Raw genomic sequence first — 19,321 nt, 5'->3', positions numbered from 1 at the left:
GGGTGTTTCTTTGACACAACTGGGATTGCCTGAAGAAGGGACCTGAGCCGCTTTCCTGGTGGGATGTGTTGGGCAGTGGCTGTTTCCCTGATGAAATGGGCTTCACACCAGCTGTTTGGGTAACGGGACATGGTTGTTCTGAGCGTGGTGGCCGGGTGGAGGACGTGCATCGCCTGGAGCAGCACCCTGGGATGCTGGCGGTGGCATGGGGAGGAGAAAGGCTCTGCCGGGTACCCTGCCTGGCTGTGCCACGGCTTCACCGCCGAGATCAGGGCTCTGCACGTGGCATCACAAACCCAGACAGAACCATTATTTATCTGTGGGATACCTTGCATTTGGTTTTTTGTGGTTTTTTAAAGTCACTAGAGGAATAGGCAGTGTTTTGGATCCTGTTGTCCAACAGCAGACACCTAAACCCCATTTTTGCTAACTATTAAATATGACTTGGTGTTTCTAAAAGAAATGTCGAGCTCTGACAAGTCCTATTGGAAGAGAGCAAATGATGCTTTAAAAATGTGACCACTTTTATGTAAGTGCCTATGGAGTGCAGGGGTCCTTGCTTCAGGCAAGCAGGATTGGGAAAAAAATAATCAACTAGCTACTTTTTTTAATTTAAAAAAAAAAAAATTATAACATAGAGCTGAAGCCAGCAGCATGCATAAACCTGCTTTATGGGAAGGACTCAGCACATCCCAGGGATGCCAGTGGCTTCCCCGAGTTGATTATTTCCCAAACCCAAATGGATAAAGCCAAAGGTAGATGGAGATCCTTCTTGCCCAGAGCTGCCTGGGGATGGAGGGGCAGGTCCCTGGGAAGTGGTGCCACTGGCCGGAGCCTCCTCTCTGGCTTCTCTGTTCTGCATGCTCAGTTCCAGGTTTTTCATGGCATATCTTTGTGTCCTTGGATGGGAATTTGGGAGTCCTGCCCACTGCAAGGCAGAAACACCCCCGCCTTGGGATCTTGTTTCTTGCACTCCGGTTGCTCGGGGCACGAGCGGAAAGGAAAGAGCTGCTGCGTTTTTCAGTCCAGAAAATTAAACGAGTGAGAACACTTAATTTTGGTGTTTCTTTGTCTGCTACCATCTACACATCCATACGGGTGTGTATATACAGCCCAGAAACTGAGCATCAATGACAAGGAAGTCACAGAGGGAGCCCACAGGGTTTGCCCCTGCCAGCCTGCCGCAGCCTCGGGAGCAGCACTGCAAGGCAAGGTTCTTTAAAATCAGAGCTCCCTGGCAAGACTTACTTGATTTTCTTCTATTTTATTTATTTATTTTTTGCTCCATCCCTTTCAAGCTGCCTTGTTGCCATTTCTGGATTTGAAGCACGACTTGGCCCTGAGGTTCCTTTGCAGAAACATCTCCCTTTTTTTTTTTCTGGTTATATCCAGGCAAAACTATTGTTTTCCAGGTGGAAAAGAGGCTTTTTTTTGCACCGTACCCTGCAGTAGCAGGGTGCAGAGATTTAAGGGTGCCAGCTTCCCTCCAGGACCCTCAGCAGCAGGGTGGCCGAGGCATGTGGTTTCTGCGCTGAGCTCTGGGCTCTGGGGCCCCGTGCAGGGAGGCAGGGACTGACGTCAGGTTTTCAGCTTGCGTTTAAAACCTGCAATCCATGTGGTTGCTTAAAACCAAAATCAAAATCATGTGATTGCTCAAAATCAGAATCAAAACCATGTGATTGCTCAAAACCAAATTAAATAGCTGTAGACCCAGAGCAGAGGATGCTCGGGTCCCTGATGCTGAGGTTTGCAGTGCTCACCTTGGTGTTTTAAATAACCATCTGGATTTCCATGCCATGGTGCGCCAGCCTGGGTGAAAATACCTGCCTTGGGTGCGGTGAGGCTCATGGTGGTGATGCCTCCTCTCACCGTGCCGGCCCCGCGCTGCACACCCCGGCTGGCTCAGGGCTGGAGGGGTGTCCCCTGCGAGAGGCCGATACGGTTCATTCAGTTGGTGCTTTATACCTGCAGGGTGAAAAAGCATCAAAGGGGGCCGGTACTCACCCCAGTTGTTTTTCCTGGAGCCCCCTGAGGATGCTGAATAGCTGGGGGAAAAATCTACTGACATAGGCACGTCGTCTGAAATGAGAGAATGGAGGAGAAACTGTTCGGCATGATGAGGATAATTAAAAAAGCTAGTAAAGCCAAGCTGATTATATGGCATATTATAAAACAATACTGTACTTCGGAGCCCAGCTATAAAAGTGCTATCTCATTCCTTGATATCACTTGTGGGAGCATTCATGGCACTGAGGGCCTGAGTCTCCGTTGCTTTGCATATTTTGCAGTCATTTACAGCACCGCAAAGTGGATGTAAAATGCTCTCAGCCGTGGCAGTGCGTGGCAAATGCAGATTTGGCAGCATTTTATAGCTACTTTGCACGGCTCTAAAAGGCGACGCGAGGTGCAAGCGCGGAGCAGCTGCCTCTGAGGTGTCCCCACGCAGCGCTGGGGCAGAGGGACAGAGACACGGTCGTGCGTTGTGACAGTGGGATGGCTTTTCCAGGGGCTCAGAAAGAAATAGGGTATGTTATTCCCTGTCCTTTTTTGCTTTGCAGATGAGGACGATGCCAACAGGCTCGGGGAGAAGGTGATTCTCCGAGAGCAAGTGAAAGAGCTTTTCAATGAAAAATACGGTGAGTCTCCCGTCTGCACGCATCGCCAAGCGAGTTTGTTTTTGCTGACAGCAGCCATAGTTGAAATTAATTCGACTGAAGGCCTCTATTTATAGGCCAAGTGCGCGGCAGCCTGCTGCAGCACAGGTTTCGTCCCACTGCTTCACGTTACAGCCTGTCCCCAGGGACGTTCCCGTGTCTCACTCCCGGCAGGTGGGACCGTGACCTTCTTGTTGACAGCTCATCCTTGGCGAGGGGAGGGAGGATGGAAAAACGCAGCCAAAGAGCAGGATTTGTTCAGTCTGGTGTCAGCCTTTGATGTGTTTTTAACGTGTCCTGAGCCGGCGTGAGCCACGGTGTGTGTGCTGAGCGTGCCTGCCCTGCCCCAGCCTGCTGGCAGGCAGCCCCTGCCTGCTCTGCCTGCCAGGCAGGGAGCAAGGCTGCGGCCGCAGCCCGACGTGGGGCACGGCTGGGGAGAAGCTTGCTGGAGCCGCAGTGAACAAGGAGGTCAGGAGATTGAAGAAGATTTGAAAATGCTGTTTGCGGGCTCCTTGTGCTGCCTCGCAAACCCCTCCTCTCACCCATCGCTGGGAAAAGGTGCAGTAAGAATAGCAGCAGGGCAGGGGGAGTGTAGGAGCCAGCCGCAGGATGCACGGCCCTGAGCGGCGTCACTGTCCCAGCCCCACAGGTATGGGCTGCCACTGCTTGTGGCTGTCCCTCGCCACCGTTGGGGCACAGCCTGTGTAAGTGCTGAGCTGTTATTTCTCAACCTGTGACTCCCCAGCGCTGTGCACCTGGGCCACGGCGGCTTGGTGGCACCCCACCACTTCAGTGTGGTGTCTTGCCTCATTCCTCAAAATAATTGCCTGAAGAAGGAAAATACCAAAATAATAGCAAAGCAGTGGGGAATGTCATTCCCCTCCTTTCTCGAGTTTCCCATTGTCAAGGCTGCTCGCCCTTCCCGCAAACCCTGTTTATTTTGGGGTGCTGCTTGCAGCATGGGCTGTGTGCTGCTTTGGGGGCGGATTTGCCACACTGGAGGTGCCAGTGTATGGGTGCAGCTCCCGGGGAGGCTGGTGCCCATGCTCTGAGCATCCCCATCCACCCCAGCTCAGCAGCACTCAGCCCACGTGGGGGCTAAGCCCACAGCAGATCCCTGCATTCCCATGGTCCTGGCACCGTTTATGGAGCACAAGATGCCAGGTAGGCTCCAGGGACGAGCTCCCTGTGAGGAAAGCCAGAAATATGGCTGAGGGGCATCTCACACCTTCAGGTTTTTGAGGGCTGCAGACATGTGAGGCGAGAGCAGGCTTTTACAATCAGGACCAGCACAGGAGGGAGGGGTGTTCACTGCTCCTCACCGTGCAGGAAATAAAGGGGTACCCAGAGAGGTGGGCAGCAGATTTAAATCACACAGAAGGAAGTACTTTTAAGGCAGCAAGGAACTAAACTGTGGTATTTCACTACTATAGGATATTGTGGGGGTTCAGAAAATGTGCAGGAGTGATGTGATGTGATGTGATGTGATATGATGTGATGTGATGTGATGTGATGTGATGTGATGATGAGCGATGGATGTGATCTCCACCCCAGTGACGCCCAAACCTGCTGACAGCCAGAGGCAAGAGGAGATGGGCAGATCTCTCCCATCTACCCTCTCTCTTGGGCTGTCTCCCATGCTGCTGCTGCTGGCCCAGCTGTGGGCTGGTGCAAGCATGGTGATGGGTGTGCTCTGCACGGAGGAGAGGTGGGTGTGCAAGTGCTGGTGCTGTAAAACAGCCCTCACCTGAGCGTCCTGGCAGCATCCTAAATGGAGACTAAGTAGGCAATAAACTGGGCAGGCAGATATGAAATGGCTGATTGGGATGTGGCTGCAGCATAGGTTGGGCATCATGGCAGCTGTGGCTTCTCAAAGTCCTCCCAGGGCTCTTGGTCCTTCAGCTGGTTGGATCCGGAGCCCTGTGGGGTAAAGCAGGTGCATTGACCTCTGCTCTGCCATTACAGGAGAGGCTCTGGGCTTGAACCGGCCCGTCATGGTGCCCTATAAACTCATCAGGGACAGTCCTGACGCTGTGGAGGTTACTGGGTTGCCAGACGATATCCCTTTCAGAAACCCCAATACCTACGACATCCATCGGCTGGAGAAGATCCTGAAGGCACGGGAGAGCATCCGGATGGTGATTATAAACCAGCTCCAGTAAGTTCCCCCAGCTCTGCGACTGGGGAATGTTTCTATTTGTTAAGCATTGCCCTTGCTTCTCCAGTCGCGAGTGGGGTAAGTCACCATGGGGCTACCGGAGTGGGGCCACACCACCGCGTACCCGTGGAGGACCCGCTCCATCCCCAGCATCCGCTGTCCTGCACCACAGGGTTATGCTCGGCCACGGGTGGGCACAGCGAAGCGTTAGCAGGGATGGTCCATCCCCTCTTTTTTGCACAGTTTGAGGTGATGCCGCTGGGAAGGACCATGGTGCAGGGGCAGATAACGGGACAGCTCAGAGCCCCAGCTGAGTTATTTCGGGTTGCTTTCCTCCAGGGAGTGGTGGGGAGGCTCCATGTCCCATCCCCGTGCAGGGGCAGTGTCGGAGGAGCAAGCTCAGGGTTGGGGTCGGGGTGTGGGCTGCGTCCCAGCACGGGCAGGTGCGCAGGGGAGAAACCACGGCGTCCGCCTGCTCTCACCCCCTTGTCTCTTACACAGGCCATTTGCCGAAATCTGCACTGAGGCCAAACAAACAGGTAAGCGGAAGGCTAAGAAATAACCATGGCTTTCCCTGCCCTGTGGCAGAGGGAATATACAGGCAAAATGGATGGGGGTTGTGGGGAGGTGTGTGAACCTTCCGCATCCCCAGGGGAGGCTGAGGAGAAGATCCTACCCAGAAAAAGTAGTCAGGCTCAGCATCTGTTCAGGAGCAAACCATCCTCTTAGATGACTGCACTTCTGTGAGCTGGGGAGAGACTGGGCTGTTGGACTCAAACTTTCAGCGTATTCTGGAGGATTTGATTATCCCTTTCCCATTAGCAATTTACTCACCATGAGAAATTTATTCACTGGTTAAAGCCCTTAATTTGAGCCATTGTTTAGCAGCTGCGCATCTAAGGAAACAAGGTTTCTGTGATCACTGTGAATGTGGTTCTCTTTCTGTCCCATCCTCCCCAATATATCTCAGCCAGTTTTAATCGAATGTGTCAGAATTAGCAGCCCCAGAGATAATTAGGATCCTATTAGTTTTATGAAAATAGATGGCTAGGTAGAAAAGGGAGATCTGGCAAGGAAGAGCATGCCCGCAACCTGATGTGCAAGAGAAACTTTATATATGCAGATATACATATATACACATATATATATGTATATATGGGGCATATTGTCATCACAGCTGGCACCTTCACAGCCCCAAAGCATCCAGCATGGACAGAAGTCTGTGGGATATCAAGCTCTGTAAGTGCTGGAGTTTGGGATTCACTGATTTGGGGGATTTTCTTTGCCGGTGCCTGAGGAAAGCTGGCAGTTCCATGCCAGGTTGTTGAGGCCAAGCCCATGTCACGAGTGGTGGCACAGCAGATCACCATGGGGGGATGCTCAGCAGGAGGCGAGGTCGGACCGGCGGGATGGATCCCTGCATTTAGGGACTACTCGCAGGGCTCAGACACCTCATGCCTTCCCTCTTTCCCTGCAGAGAAAGACAGCAGCGTTCCCAAACGGAAGCGGAAGAGGATCTCCGAAGGGAACTCGGTATCTTCCTCTTCCTCATCTTCCTCTTCCTCCTCTTCCAATATGGAGTCTACATCATCAACAAATCAGATCTCACTTGTGGTAAAGCCTTCCAAATATTAGGGGGGTTACTGCCTACCTATCTTTCTGCTTCAGGATGCTGCTCTCTGCTCTCCTCGAACCGTCACCACCTCCCTCCGCCTCACAAACACTATAAAGTGTGACATAAAATGGCACAAGCAGGTTTGGCAAAGGAGAGGACGCAGCTTTGGGGCTGCCTTTTCCTGCCAGGTTTCGGGGGTGGGGGGGGTCAGCGGAGCAAAGCACCCGCCGCCCATCGGGGCTCTCCTGCATCAATCCTGCCGAGCGCTTCAGGGAGATGCTCAGCATTAGTGGGAGCCGCACATGAGACAGGCTCAAGCAAATCCCCCGACCCCACCGAGCTAAAACACAGGCGCTGGCGGCAGTGCCTCGGCCCCGTGGCACCTCTCGGCAGGACCTGGCGGTTCCCCCGTGGTCTGAGCTGCACCGGGCGCGCTGCTCCAGCTCAGTCCTGGGAGCAATGCAGAGCTCCAGCGTGCAGTGAAACTGCAAAAATAGGAAACGAAATCAGGGAGATGCATCCAACTGCTCTCCCTCAGGGCTTTGCTTCGGCTGTGGATAAAACCAAATGCTTTTAAAAAATAATTAAAAAAAAAAAAGGGCACAAGAGAAATATAAACTTAGAATGTTTTTTTTTGTCAGGTTTGCCAGTGGTGTTTTGGTTTGGGGTTGGTTCTTTTCTCTTATTTGGAAAGTGGGAGCAACAGCCCATGTCAGAACATGTCAGAGATTTGATGTGTGCATGGTTTTGTGTTGTGTCCTAACAGAGACTTTTGCCTTCTTTTTCTCTCCCTCTCTTTCAGCAATGGCCCATGAACATGTACATGTTAGACTATGGTGGTCTAAACGTCCAGATCCCAGGACCTATTAACTATTAGACCTCAATACCGAATAAGAACCTCAAATGAAAGAATAAATAAATAAATGTAATTTATGTAAAAAGTGTATATTCCAATATGTATCAATGCCTTTTAGTTTTTCCAATGATTTTTACACTATATTCCTGCCATCAAGGCCTTTTTAAATAAAAATAAAAAGTGTTGCCTTGCTCTTAAAAGTACTTATTTTATTACGTATATTATTGATAAACAGCATTTACAGGTAAGAGTAAGTGCAGGAGGGCACCCCTGGACAGACCTTGTCGTGCTTTGGCTGCTCAGTAAAATCCTTAGTGTCACCAGTGCTTGAAACCAAGAGGTTTGACACGTTTTAATGCTTCATTTAATTTAGATCAAAGGTGTGAAAATTTGCGTACAGAGCTGCAGGAGGAGCAATACCAAACGGCAGCGGTGACAGATGAGGGAACCAGCCCTTAAGAGCATCAGAGACCTGCACCCACGAGTCCTGTTGGCTCTGGAGCGGAAGCGGGTTTAGATTAAGTGGGAAGGTTTCAGGCTCCCCAAGGAGCAAGATCCCCCCCTCAAGCCCTCTCGTGTCTGGCCTCCTGCCACCCCAGACATGGAAAGGCACAGAAGCAATTTTGGTTGTATGTGTTTAACCAGCTTCTGAACCAGGAAAAGATTTTCATTTGGCAAAGTTTGTCACTATTTATGATTTTAAGAGGCTTCGATGCCTTACGGGGGGGAAGCTCCCGCAGTAAGTACAGGCTGATCCCGCTGATGCTCCACAGGTTCCATAAAACAGGACCAAGAGCTGCGAGTGGCATTGCTGAGAGCATCCAGGGATGCTCCTGGGCATCTCTGCGTGCCCTGAGCTGCTTCGCTCCATATAAGAAGCAATCTGGTAAATTGAGGGCTATTATTGAAATTCCTGCAATTTTACTTCCATTCCACTCCTGGAGTTTGGCAGCAGAAGCTAATGGCGCTGACCACTATTACTAGCCACTGCACATATTTAACTTGTGTTTTGTGTCTGCTGAGAGCTGTGCACGGGCGAGACGCAGCAGGAGCTAATGCTGGCGTGAGGGTGGCGTCAGAAGAAACATCCCAGCTTGTGTGTAGGTAAATGCAGCCCAGCAGGAACCACCAGTGAAGCGACTTGCCCCGGGGCTTATAGCTTTGGTGTGGTCCCAAGCAGCAACACGCGGCATCACTGTGGGGTGACCATTGCTGGGCGTCCCTCCAGGCTGCAGGACGGGTCCCAGCCTTTTCATGGAGCAAACCTGCCCCGAAAGTGGCGGCTGTGGTCTGCTGGAGGGTGGACGGTAGCGGACACAGGGTCAGTCACTCGTGACAGCTTTTCTGAGTGCAATGCACTGCTTTGTTTTACGTGGGCTTGGTCTGCTCAAGTCCCTGTCTTTTCAGGCCATGGGAGGGTTTTGATGGTGGGTAGAAGTGTTTCAAGGCAGCTGCAAGTTTTATTTCCTGGCTCTGGACTTGAAGTTGCTGTGGAGTTAGATGCAAATGATCACATGAGATAATAAAAGCCCAAACAAATGTAGAGGACAGCACAAAGGCAGCAGCAGAAAGAATGGCAAAGATCTGTATCAGTGACCCCAATTAGAAATACAGTTTGACATCTGAGCAGTTGGAATCAAAATCTGAAGTCTTTCATGTTTCTGCCTGATGCTCAAACCTGTGGCATCTCCAATTAGGAAACAAAGAAACATGATTCAGAGGTAAAAATACGATTTTCTCTTCCCAAATGTCTGAAAGGGCCTTATTCGCAGATCAAACCCCACCGAGTAGGTGTCTGCTAAGAGGGCACCCTGATTATATTTTGGCTTTTCTTTTTTTTTTTGCCATTAAAAAATTAAAGGTCTGATGCCACAGCACCAAAGGCAGCGGTGCGGTTTGGTAATGAGTGGAGATGTTTGAGGCTGCCCCGGGTCTGCTGCCGGTCCCGGCGTCCCACAAACGGACTGGCGGCGGGGGGAGGCTGCTTGCAGGGCATGGGTCTGGAGCACTGCGCCCTGCACGGGCCCTAATTACTGCTGCTGAAAGGCAGGGGTGAGTGCAGGCAGTGGAGTTAAATTAGGGCATGGGAGCTATGCTGGGGACTAATGATTTAGTTTAGAAAGCCGAACGCAAGCGTAAAGGCCGTAAATGGGAAGGGGATGTGTGTGGAAGCCGAGCAAGGAGGCAGCGTAGGGCTGTTTCCCCGCTCTGCCTCTTCCCTCTCGCCCCGCCAGCATGCCCGGCTCGGAGCCTGGTTAGCAAGATGGAGCAGGGGAAGGCTGGCTGTCCCGCTACGGCACGGGCTGAGCCCAAGCTCCAGGCTCAGGTTTTCTTCCCTAAGTTTCTTGATCCATTAACTGGAGCTCTGCGTGCCTCCAACCCCGCTCACCGGAGGGCAGCTCCTGCCCTGCCCTGTCTGCTCGGTCGGGTAGCTCTGCGACTGCCTGCCACCTCCAGCATCCCCAGGTTGGGTTTTGAGGCTGCTGGGTTCTGGTAACAGATATATTTTGGGGAGTGAATAGCAGTAATTCCTGCTGTAATTTCAGAGAGTTTCAGGGCCACAGCATCCACTTTTCATTTCCCGTGGCTGGGGTGGGAAGCTCCTGCCCTCAGTGCATGGGTTTGCTTGTGACCCAGGAGCACTGACCTTTCCCACTTCAGAAAAATGACAGATATTGCTTTATTACTGTTTTCCCTCAGCTGTAATTCTCACAGCTTCCCTAATCTTGATCCCACAGTTGCAGGGTATTTTTATACCCAGTTTTTGTGTATAATGTGATTATCTGCTGAATGGGATCTGCTCCATTACAATTAGACAAGTGAAGATGCAGATCTTAACACTTGAGCCACGTTTCTCATTTATTACTTTTCAAAGACTTTGGTGGGTTGGTTTTTTTTTTTTGTTTATGTGTTTACAAATCCAATAACAATCCTCATTAAGAGTTGCAAAACATGAAGCCATTTTGATCCCAGGCAGATGGCAGCTAAATGAAGTTTAATTAAAGAATGAGAGCTTTGATTCAAATCATTTTTAAAAAACATAGTGCACCGAGATGCTAGAGAACAGCATAAACAGCATCTGTGCTTTTATTCAGAAGCCCGAATGCATTTGCGAGGAAACACTTTGCAAACCCTTTTGGAGCAATCAGGGGTTGTGGGCTGCAGCTCGATGGGCTGGCACAGCCGGCTGGGTGCCTGCAGAAACCTCCCTCCCCTGATGCCACGGCAAGGCCAGGAAACTAATAATGCCGCCAAGCGCAAGGTCTCGCTTCCTTCTTTGGGTGTTTTTTTTTAATTTTTACCTTTGAAGAGTTCAGCTGATGGCAAAATAAGACTTGATTTGAGATACAATCAAGTTTCAGGCTATTTTCCAGCAGTCGTTACACCCCCACACACACCCTGCCCCGCAGTAACTAGCCCCTTCCAGCAGCGCGCGAAGCAGTATGGCTAGCATATACCTTACGTGTAGTCCTTTGTAGCCTATACACCTTAAAGCATGTTGCTTATCAAAGGCTAAAGCTAAATGAAATGGAGGCTGAGATGGCATGGGAGGCTCTGTCCCAGTGGTGCCAAGGCTTGACTGCCCCAGGAACCCCCCCCAGGCGGCTCCGGCCGGGGCTCAGAATCATAAACCATTTAGGTTGGAAAAGACTTTCAAGATCACCGAGTCCAACCGTCAACCATTCCCACTAAACCATGTCCTGAAGTACCCCATCCACTCGCTTTTTGAATACCTCCAGGGATGGTGACTCCACCACTTCCCTGGGCAGCCTATTCCAATGTCTGACAACCCTCTCAGTAAAGAAATTTTTCCTAATATCCAACCTAAATCTCCCTTGCCGCAACTTGAGGCCATTTCGTCTCATCCTATCACCAGCCACCTGACAGAAGAGACCAGCACCCACCTCACTACAACCCCCCTTCAGGTAGTTGTAGAGAGCAATAAGGTGTCCCCTCAGCCTCCTTTTCTCCAGACTAAACAGCCCCAGCTCCCTCAGTCCCTCCTCATAAGACTTGTTCTCTAGACCCTTCACCAGCTTTGTTGCCCTTCTCTGGACACGCTCCAGCACCTCAATGTCTTTCTTGTAGTGAGGGGCCCAAAACTGAACACAGGACTCGAGGTGCGGCCTCACCAGTGCCGAGTACAGGGGAACAATCACCTCCCTGCTCCTGCTGGCCACACTATTTCTGATGCAGGCCAGGATGCCGTTGGCCTTCTTGGCCACCCGGGCACACTGCTGGCTCATGTTCAGCCGGCTGTCAACCAGCACACGCCCAGGTCCTTTTCTGCCGGGCAGCTTTCCAGCCACTCTTCCCCAAGCCTGTAGCGCTGCACGGGGTTGCTGTGACTGAAGTGCAGGACGCGGCACTTGGCCTTGTTGAAACTCATACAGTTGGCCTCAGCCCATCGATCCAGCCTGTCCAGATCTCTCTGGAGCCTTCCTACCCTCAAGCAGATCAACCCTGCCTCCCAACTTGGTATCATCTGCAACTTGCTGAGGGTGCACTCAATCCCCTCATCCAAATCATTGATAAAGATATTAAACAGAACAGGGCCCAACACTGAGCCCTGGGGAACACCACTTGTGATCCGCCGCCAACTGGATTTCACCCCATTCACCACAACCCTCTGGGCTCGTCCATCCAGCCAGTTTTCCACCCAGCGAAGAGTACACTTGTACACTCAGCACTTTCCCCATGTGCCCACCCAGCTATAGCAGGGTTTAAGGCCCACTGTGTGCCCCTGTGCAGGAGGGTGCAAGGGGGAGGACAGCCTAGCAGATGCTTTTCCATACCAAAATTTTCTGTGGTCCCAGTGAGAAGCAGGCAGAGGTTTCTGTGCAGGCTCTTTCTCCGGCAGAGCGGACACCCGGAGTCTTTCCAGGAGTGGCAGCTACTCGACAGAGCAATGGCTCTTATTTAGTTCATGTGTCTGCAAGTTGCATGACCTTCGGCCATGGCTTTCCTTCCCCCGGCACAGCCAGAAAACCACGCCGTGCTCAAACCACACAGGGTGTTCGGTGCTTTCCATCCCCCACATAACTTATATATAACATATAACTTGTGCTTTGCCACCTCTTGGATTATTTTCTCTGGTTAATGGCTCAAACACTGTTCAGGTTAAATGGGTAGTCCTATTGATTGGGATTACCTAATCCAGAGAAAGACCCCCCCACTGATATACTGGTACTGCTGGATGGGAGAGCTGGTGTGCAGCAGTGACGCTGGAGGCTCCGGGGTCAATCGGGGGGATGAAGCTGTGGTGCTGTAATTCACGAAAACACTGCCAGCGGAGTATCTAAGTCTTTGTTAAATGAATGTATTAAACAGCTGTCTCAGACTCAGATTAACAGGTCCGTGGGGTATAAAGGCAGATTGATGTAGCTGAACTGAACTGGTGTGCTCTCATGCGGAGATTAATGTCTTTTCATGAGTGGGGTTTTTTGAGGGGTGATGTTTAAGTGGAATGAATCTCTGTGAGCCATCATTAAAGTTATTTATTAATTTTTTCCCCAATAAGATTATGAAATGGGCACTTCTGGAAGGGACGGGCCGAATCCCCAGGAAGACCATTTGTCTTACTAAAATGGCTTCACAATCCTCATGGCAGGGGCTGGGATTTCATCACTGCCTGCGGCATTTGGAGATGCAGGGCTGCGGCACATCCGCTGCCGTCGGCAGGCTCGGGGAGGAGGGAGCTCTACTTTGCCCTGTTCTGCTAATGGCAAATGGTGGCAGAGAAGACTGCTGGAGGTCTCCCCTGGTAGCAGCTGTGTGGTCACAGGAGGGTAATGAGGCTCCTCGTTAACCTGCACATTAATAACTCTCTGAGAAGGGCCTGGGCAGCAGCTTTTTAAGGGAAAAGGGAGGAGAAGAAGGGTGCTGGGAATGGTTCATCAAGAATCAGGGAGGCATCTGTGCAACTCTGTGCCAAAGGATGCCATGGAAAGTTTGTGTGGGCTCAAGGGGAGGCTGGAGAAGTAACTTGGAAGCAAGATCTGTTGAGGGCTACCAAGCTGGCAAACCACATCGGGTGTGGGAACCTCCCCAAAATACCTGGGATCTGGGTGAGTACTTGCGGAAAGCGTTGCCTGTGCTTGTCCTGTTCCCTTCTCGGGCCACCTCTGCACAACCACAGTAGTGTCCACCTGCGCCGTGACCCAGCCCCGCAGCCTGAGCTGTGTAACAGGCCCTGCCTGTGTAACCCAGGGCTCGCTCTGGGGAAGTGCTTGGGCTAGGCAGGCATGTTTCATGGAGACTTCCTGCTCTTCTTCTTGGTCCTCTGGACACACAGCTCTAAAGGTTTGCGCAGACCTGCCCTGCAGTTCTCTTCCTCGGGTTTGGAAGAGCTGGGAGGGTCACAGGTGACCTGTGCTGGGGAAAGCAATGAGGACTCCTTCGGTTGTGCCCCAGCTCTGCTTTGGCGTTGGTCCTGCTGAACCCAAGCTGAGATGTCTGAGCTGGTTTGGACCCACTGGGCTTGTTCTCTTGGGTCTTATGTTGTGTGAACACCAAGGAATTGCTTCTGGCACCTGCATGGGGATGTGCCCGGGTGCAATCCAGCATCACCCACCAGTGAGGTGCTGCTGCGCCCAGGGCATGGCCCATCCTGGGAAAGCCCCAAGAAGCAGCTGCCGTTGAGTGGCCTGTGATGATGATCTCTCCTCCCATCCCACTTCAGAGCTTTCTCTGAATCACTCTCCCCATTTCTCTGACTAAATCAGCACAACTGATTTCCAAACAGATGAGGTGAACTAAGAAAACAACCACCACTGCCGCATGTAGCACCATCACTGCTTTGCTATGTGGTGGCACAGGATTTCTTCTCTGTTATAAAGATACCACATTGGCTTGCCAGCTTGGAAACCTCCAGCTTTAGGATAGACCCTGGCAGTGCTGGTGTCAGTCTACGGAGAGCTGACTGCAGGCTCGGGGTCTTATGAAGGATTATAAAATCCTCAGGAAAGAGGTGCATCTGACTTGTCTACAGCAGCAAGCTTCCTCGCAGTTGCTCTACTGATATGAATGGCTCATTTTAAGCTGCTGGTTATGTTGCTGATGTCTGCATGAGTAAATCTGTCTTCTGTTGCAACCAGGACAAAAAAAGACCCTCTTCTTCACACCCAAATGTCGATAGACCTGAGCGCAGAATAATTGGAGATAAGGACGCAATAGGCTGAATGCGTTTAGAAGAACTAATAGATCTGCAGGCATATAAGTGATAGTGACAGCTGACTGTGTTCAGCCAAAAATAAATAAGATGGCCCTGTGTTTGCCTCGGGAAGCCTCTGCAGAAGATGGCATTGATGTGCGAGAAAGCTCCTCCATGGAGTGCTGACGTGCTGCTCATGCCGGTGCTGCCAGGCACCTCTCCGGGAAGGACAGTGATGGATGTGGACAAACACGCTCTCCCTTGGTGAGGAATGCTGAATGGTGAGTTTGCACAAAAAAAACCCAGTTTTGCAGCTGAGGAAAACTGCATCTGGCTTTGACTTTTCGCCACTGAGATGATCAGGGCAGAGTGCTCCCATGTCCCGGGCTCCCTTCTGGGAACACCGGGCTGCTCCTTGCTGCTCAGTTTTAAACTCCTTCACCATCACTTTCAGGTGGCTTTTGGCCCCTTGGGAGAAATTGTTGCTGTGCCCGGGGGAGGTGAGTAGATCCAGGTGCCCGTCAGGTTTGGAACAGACCTGCTGAAGAGCTCCTAACCCTAGAAGGTGATCCCCATCACAGCCAGCCTGCTGCCACCTCCTCCTTGCCATGGTCCCTGGCCAACCCCCGCCCAGCTTGTGCAGGCAGGAGTACGTAAGGGGAAGGGATGGACAGTGTCAAGGAAGATCGGACTGGAACCATAACCTGAACACAGGCAATCCCCTAAAATGTTTATTGGGTTTGTTGAAATTTTTTTACTTTCGTATAAACACATTTTTTACAGTTTAGCTGCCAATGAAATTGTTCTATAATGTAAAGCAAAAACGCTCCCGAACTCCTTTCTTTTAGAAACGTGGGTCAAGTAGAAATGTCTGTCGTCTTTTATTGCAAACAAGTACAAGAATCCCTTTTCAGCCTTCGGTAGTGTGGGTATTCATATCAAAAACATAGGTGCCCAAACTGCTGGTCTGTTTGTCAACAGCTTTGTCTAGGCTCCATAATTACACTGGCAAGGATTTCTTAGTGAGGAGCATGAAGGGGGAAGAAAAACCCAACCCAAACCAAAAAAAACCTGAAAACCCTCTCTTGGATGACAAAGCATCGCTGGCAAACTCCGGATCTAATTGCTTCCCAATAGCAAAAAAATAATTTAAGTTTATTTGAGGGATTGGCTGAACATACGAGGCACAAGCACTGCTGGCTTCTGCGTTGCTGGAAGATCTTTGTTATACAGCTGAATTAATTTGCAGTGTGCCTGCAGTAGATGTGAACGATTGCGTTTCGTGTTTGCTCACTTTGTCCCTTCTGCTGCCCGGGACTCTTTGCAGTGCCGGCCCAAGCCTGGCACTGGGCTGGAGCCGGCCCAGGAGCGTGTGGCGGGATGCTGGCACATCTCCCACTCTGCCATCTTGTGCACAACCGTTTCGGCTTTCATTTTAGAAACACTCGGTCCCTGGCTGGTATGGCTGGGAGGAAAATTTGGGAAGCACAAGCTGATGCAGCAACGTCTGTACGAGCCTGCAAGTGCAGCGACCATTTTGAGACGTGAATAATTACTCAGCAGCCACAGATACTTTTAATGTCCCCATTAACTACTGTGCTCATCAAAGCATCTTACTGCACAGATTTGCCGGGTATTTTCAAAGTGGCAACCTCTTCTGTGCTATAAGTAGATGCGTATAGGGGTCCCCATGACCTATTGCTAGCATCTGCAATTTCGGATAGCGTGTCAAGTTGAGTTGTTTTTTTTTTTTTTTATTCCTGATCTTCGGAAAAATGCATATTTACTGTCACTGTAACCCTCTGTCACAAAAGATGAACTATTTTTAAATGCTTCCTTCTTCTTTTGAAGAGTTACAGTACAGAATTCTGCCTGCTCTATAGACGTTATATTGTCATTAAAAATGATGGTAATAGAAGGAACTTGATTTAAGATCATCACTCTGGGAGGACGTGGAGGGGAGAGCCAAGACATTCTAGTACCTCTTCCCTTGCTAAACTTCCCAGGACATCCTTAACTGAGGGCAGAGGAGTAAACAATAGGAGAAAATGGTGCCTGTGCTTTTACTAGCCAAATATTTGTACTGCCCATGTGTTCACCAGCCTTATCATGTGCACCATGTTCAAAGGAAAAATACAGGATGTCCTTATTTACTATCTAATAGAGAAAAAGCTTAGCGAAAGAAAACTGCAGAGGAATCTAGGCAACTGGAGCAAAGAAAAATTGGTAAAGGAGCATGAAATAAGCTTATCTGGAGCCATGTGCCGGAAAAATGTGGATCACTATAGTCTTGTTCTGGTCTGTCATCACTACTGGTCTCTGATACAAAGAGCACATTGCTGCTCCTGGGCTGTAGTGGAGCTATAGTGGTTTGGGAGTTGCAATTAAAAAAATAAATTGGGAGAAGGAAAGGGATTCTATTTACATATAAAAGAAACTGTTACAGTGAGGAACTACAAACCCTGTGCTCTGAGGGTCTGACAGATTTGCACATAGCTTCCAGACACTGCAGTCTGACTTCTGCACAAAATACAATACAATTCTGCGCTGTTTTTTTCTGAAAGGTTAGGGCTTCCTCCTTCCTTTCCCTTTGCACTTGCCTCTGTTCAAAGGTTATACATGTGAATCCTGGAACTAAGGCACTTTGGGAAAGAGATGGCAAGACACCAAGTAAAGCCTGGTAAACTGAGGCACGTATCCCGTGCTGGACAAAGATAAGGCAGTACCGGGCGGAAGAACTGAGATTGGATCTGAACCCTCCGCGTGTGAAGTTTTTGCAGGGGTTTCGAAGTTTTTCTGCCTGGAAAAGCAGGTCTGTGGTGATTAGTGTAAGACTGGTTGGTTTCTCCTTGCCCTCGCCCCTTCACAGATTTTTGAGGACTCCAATAGTTTCAACAGGCATACATCAAGGTTTTCAGACTCTCAGATGTTAGATGGAAGTTGTCAAGGATATTTAGATTTACCCATAGAAACTTCAAGGGCGAGTTGACTGAAATCCCCTATGCTGCACTTAGCTTGAGGTTAAATTTGTAACTTCTTGCATGTAGTGAAACAAAGCCTTCTGATAAAGACAGCCTCGCTCTTGTGAGTGCTAAAGAGAATAATACAAGTTCCTGGGGATGAAACAGAATAATTCCCCAAACTAATGAGTAGGTAAAAAAGATAAACTGTATGTATTGGTCTCAATTTCTTTTCAGAAGGCAGCTACGAGCTTGAAATAGAATTTCTCTTTTTTTTAAAAAATGGTGATAAAAATAACTGAATTCAACTCTTCTCTTCCAACGTTTTTGGTTTCACAGTCTGGCTCCCTTGTTTAAGAAAAATGTTTTGCTTGCCTTGTAGTCGTGTGAAAATCTTTTTCAATCTGTAGCTGAAGCCCAGCTGGTTAACTAGTAGAGGGAAAAGCAAAGCGATACAAAATACTTTAAACCAAGGAATTTAGATCAAAGTATTTTCTGCTGGAAGACCTGACCTTGAATTTTAAACTTAGAAAGAGTATCAAGATTAACTGGTCAGATGTTATATATAACAGCCAGTTCAGGAATCTGCTGGTAAAAATCCACGGAGACTGTGTGTTAAGCTGGATGTCTTTTCTAGAAGGAAGCTGCTTGAATTTCCAGGCTCTGCACTGATGGAGAAATTCCCGTGGTCTATGGTAATATGTTACAGTTGTTAATTACTCTAGCTACGAAAAACATACAAGTTATTTCTAGTCTGAGCATTGATTTACAACACCCAGTGAATGTCTCCGATGGATTTAGAAGCCTTAAGGAACTAATTTTTCAGTTAGTCATCTCGTAACCGCAATGGGTAAACATTATTCCACATAAAGCATGACTTAAGTTAACTCTCTGACTTCCGTTAACTCCTAAACTTTATTCAGCTCCATAGCTCATGTGGCTGGATCAGGTGGTAGACAGGGATACAGAAGAGCGGGAAGAATCTTCTCCCGGAGAAATACCGAACTTCCACTCTTCTGAGGACCCACATGGTAGCAAATGAGCCACGGCAACAATGGTCTTACCAGCGGGAAGCAGCTGCCACGTACAACTCTCAAAATAAATCATGACATGATGCTGTGTAACCAAAAGGGCATCTTCTCTGCAACCAGGAGCCGTCCATACCTGCAGGACAAGGGTCCGGATGCAGCCCCTGAATGATGTCCTGGCAATGAGCTTCCATTTCTTAGGCAGGTAAAACTCCTCCTGTCTTCTGGGAGGATTTGCTTGAGTAACTTTTGAACAGGGTGTACTTGGAACATCTAAATGTGTATGAAATGGCCAGTATGGGCTCTGTGTGCAGTAAGGTACAGCTGGAAGGTGACAGCATGCCGCTACCGTGGAGCGATGCCTTCCACTAAAAATGCCATCTAAACCGCAGAGAGCTGACATACTGATTTAGAAAACAGTTGTGGCTGCTTAGAAAGATTTGGCGTCCCTCGTGCTAAAGTCCTTCACCAGAGGTTATGCCTTTCCCTCCACAGGATCCGCAAAAAGGAACCACCCAAGTGCCACAGGGTGAAATCTTCTGGTTTAGGTTAAGCTGCTGCTGAAAGTGGGTGGTAGCTTTTTTTTTCTATTGGGTGTTTTGGGGAATTTTGCAGGGGGAGGGGTTGCTGGGTTTTTGGGGGATTTTGGGGGGTTTTTTTTGCTAGGCCACTGCAGGATGCTTGCTTCTGTCTCCTTTCCCACAATGTACATGATGAGAACAGTTACGTCCAGCTCAACATTGGCAAGGAACCACTGAGAGCCACAACATCTTGAATCACTCGGACCGTTTGCTCAGGGGCCGCTGGTCAGCGTTTGCAGATGGATGTTTTTTGCACAAAGTCCATAGCCTCAACAGTGATGGTGTGGGGACGTCCAAAGCGCCTCCTGCAGGGTCC

The 19,321-nt window shown here is 49.7% G+C and overlaps 1 protein-coding gene across 1 annotated transcript in view; it reads left to right on the top strand.

Annotated features, from left to right (window-relative positions):
- Positions 1–7,483, top strand: part of GTF2IRD1 (GTF2I repeat domain containing 1) — a 45,506-nt gene extending 38,023 nt beyond the window's left edge. Inside the window, exons 23-27 of the mRNA XM_010573488.1 lie at positions 2,559–2,636; positions 4,620–4,812; positions 5,314–5,351; positions 6,290–6,426; positions 7,230–7,483. Coding sequence (XP_010571790.1) covers positions 2,559–2,636; positions 4,620–4,812; positions 5,314–5,351; positions 6,290–6,426; positions 7,230–7,304 — 521 coding nt within the window. The 3' untranslated portion in view covers positions 7,305–7,483. The remainder of the gene's footprint in view (positions 1–2,558; positions 2,637–4,619; positions 4,813–5,313; positions 5,352–6,289; positions 6,427–7,229) is intronic.
- Positions 7,484–19,321: the final 11,838 nt, after the last annotated feature.

Source organism: Haliaeetus leucocephalus, unplaced genomic scaffold, assembly GCF_000737465.1.
Source record: "Haliaeetus leucocephalus isolate CR32 unplaced genomic scaffold, Haliaeetus_leucocephalus-4.0 Scaffold395, whole genome shotgun sequence".
NCBI lineage: Eukaryota > Metazoa > Chordata > Aves > Accipitriformes > Accipitridae > Haliaeetus > Haliaeetus leucocephalus.
This window is presented reverse-complemented; position numbering and strand designations above follow the sequence as displayed.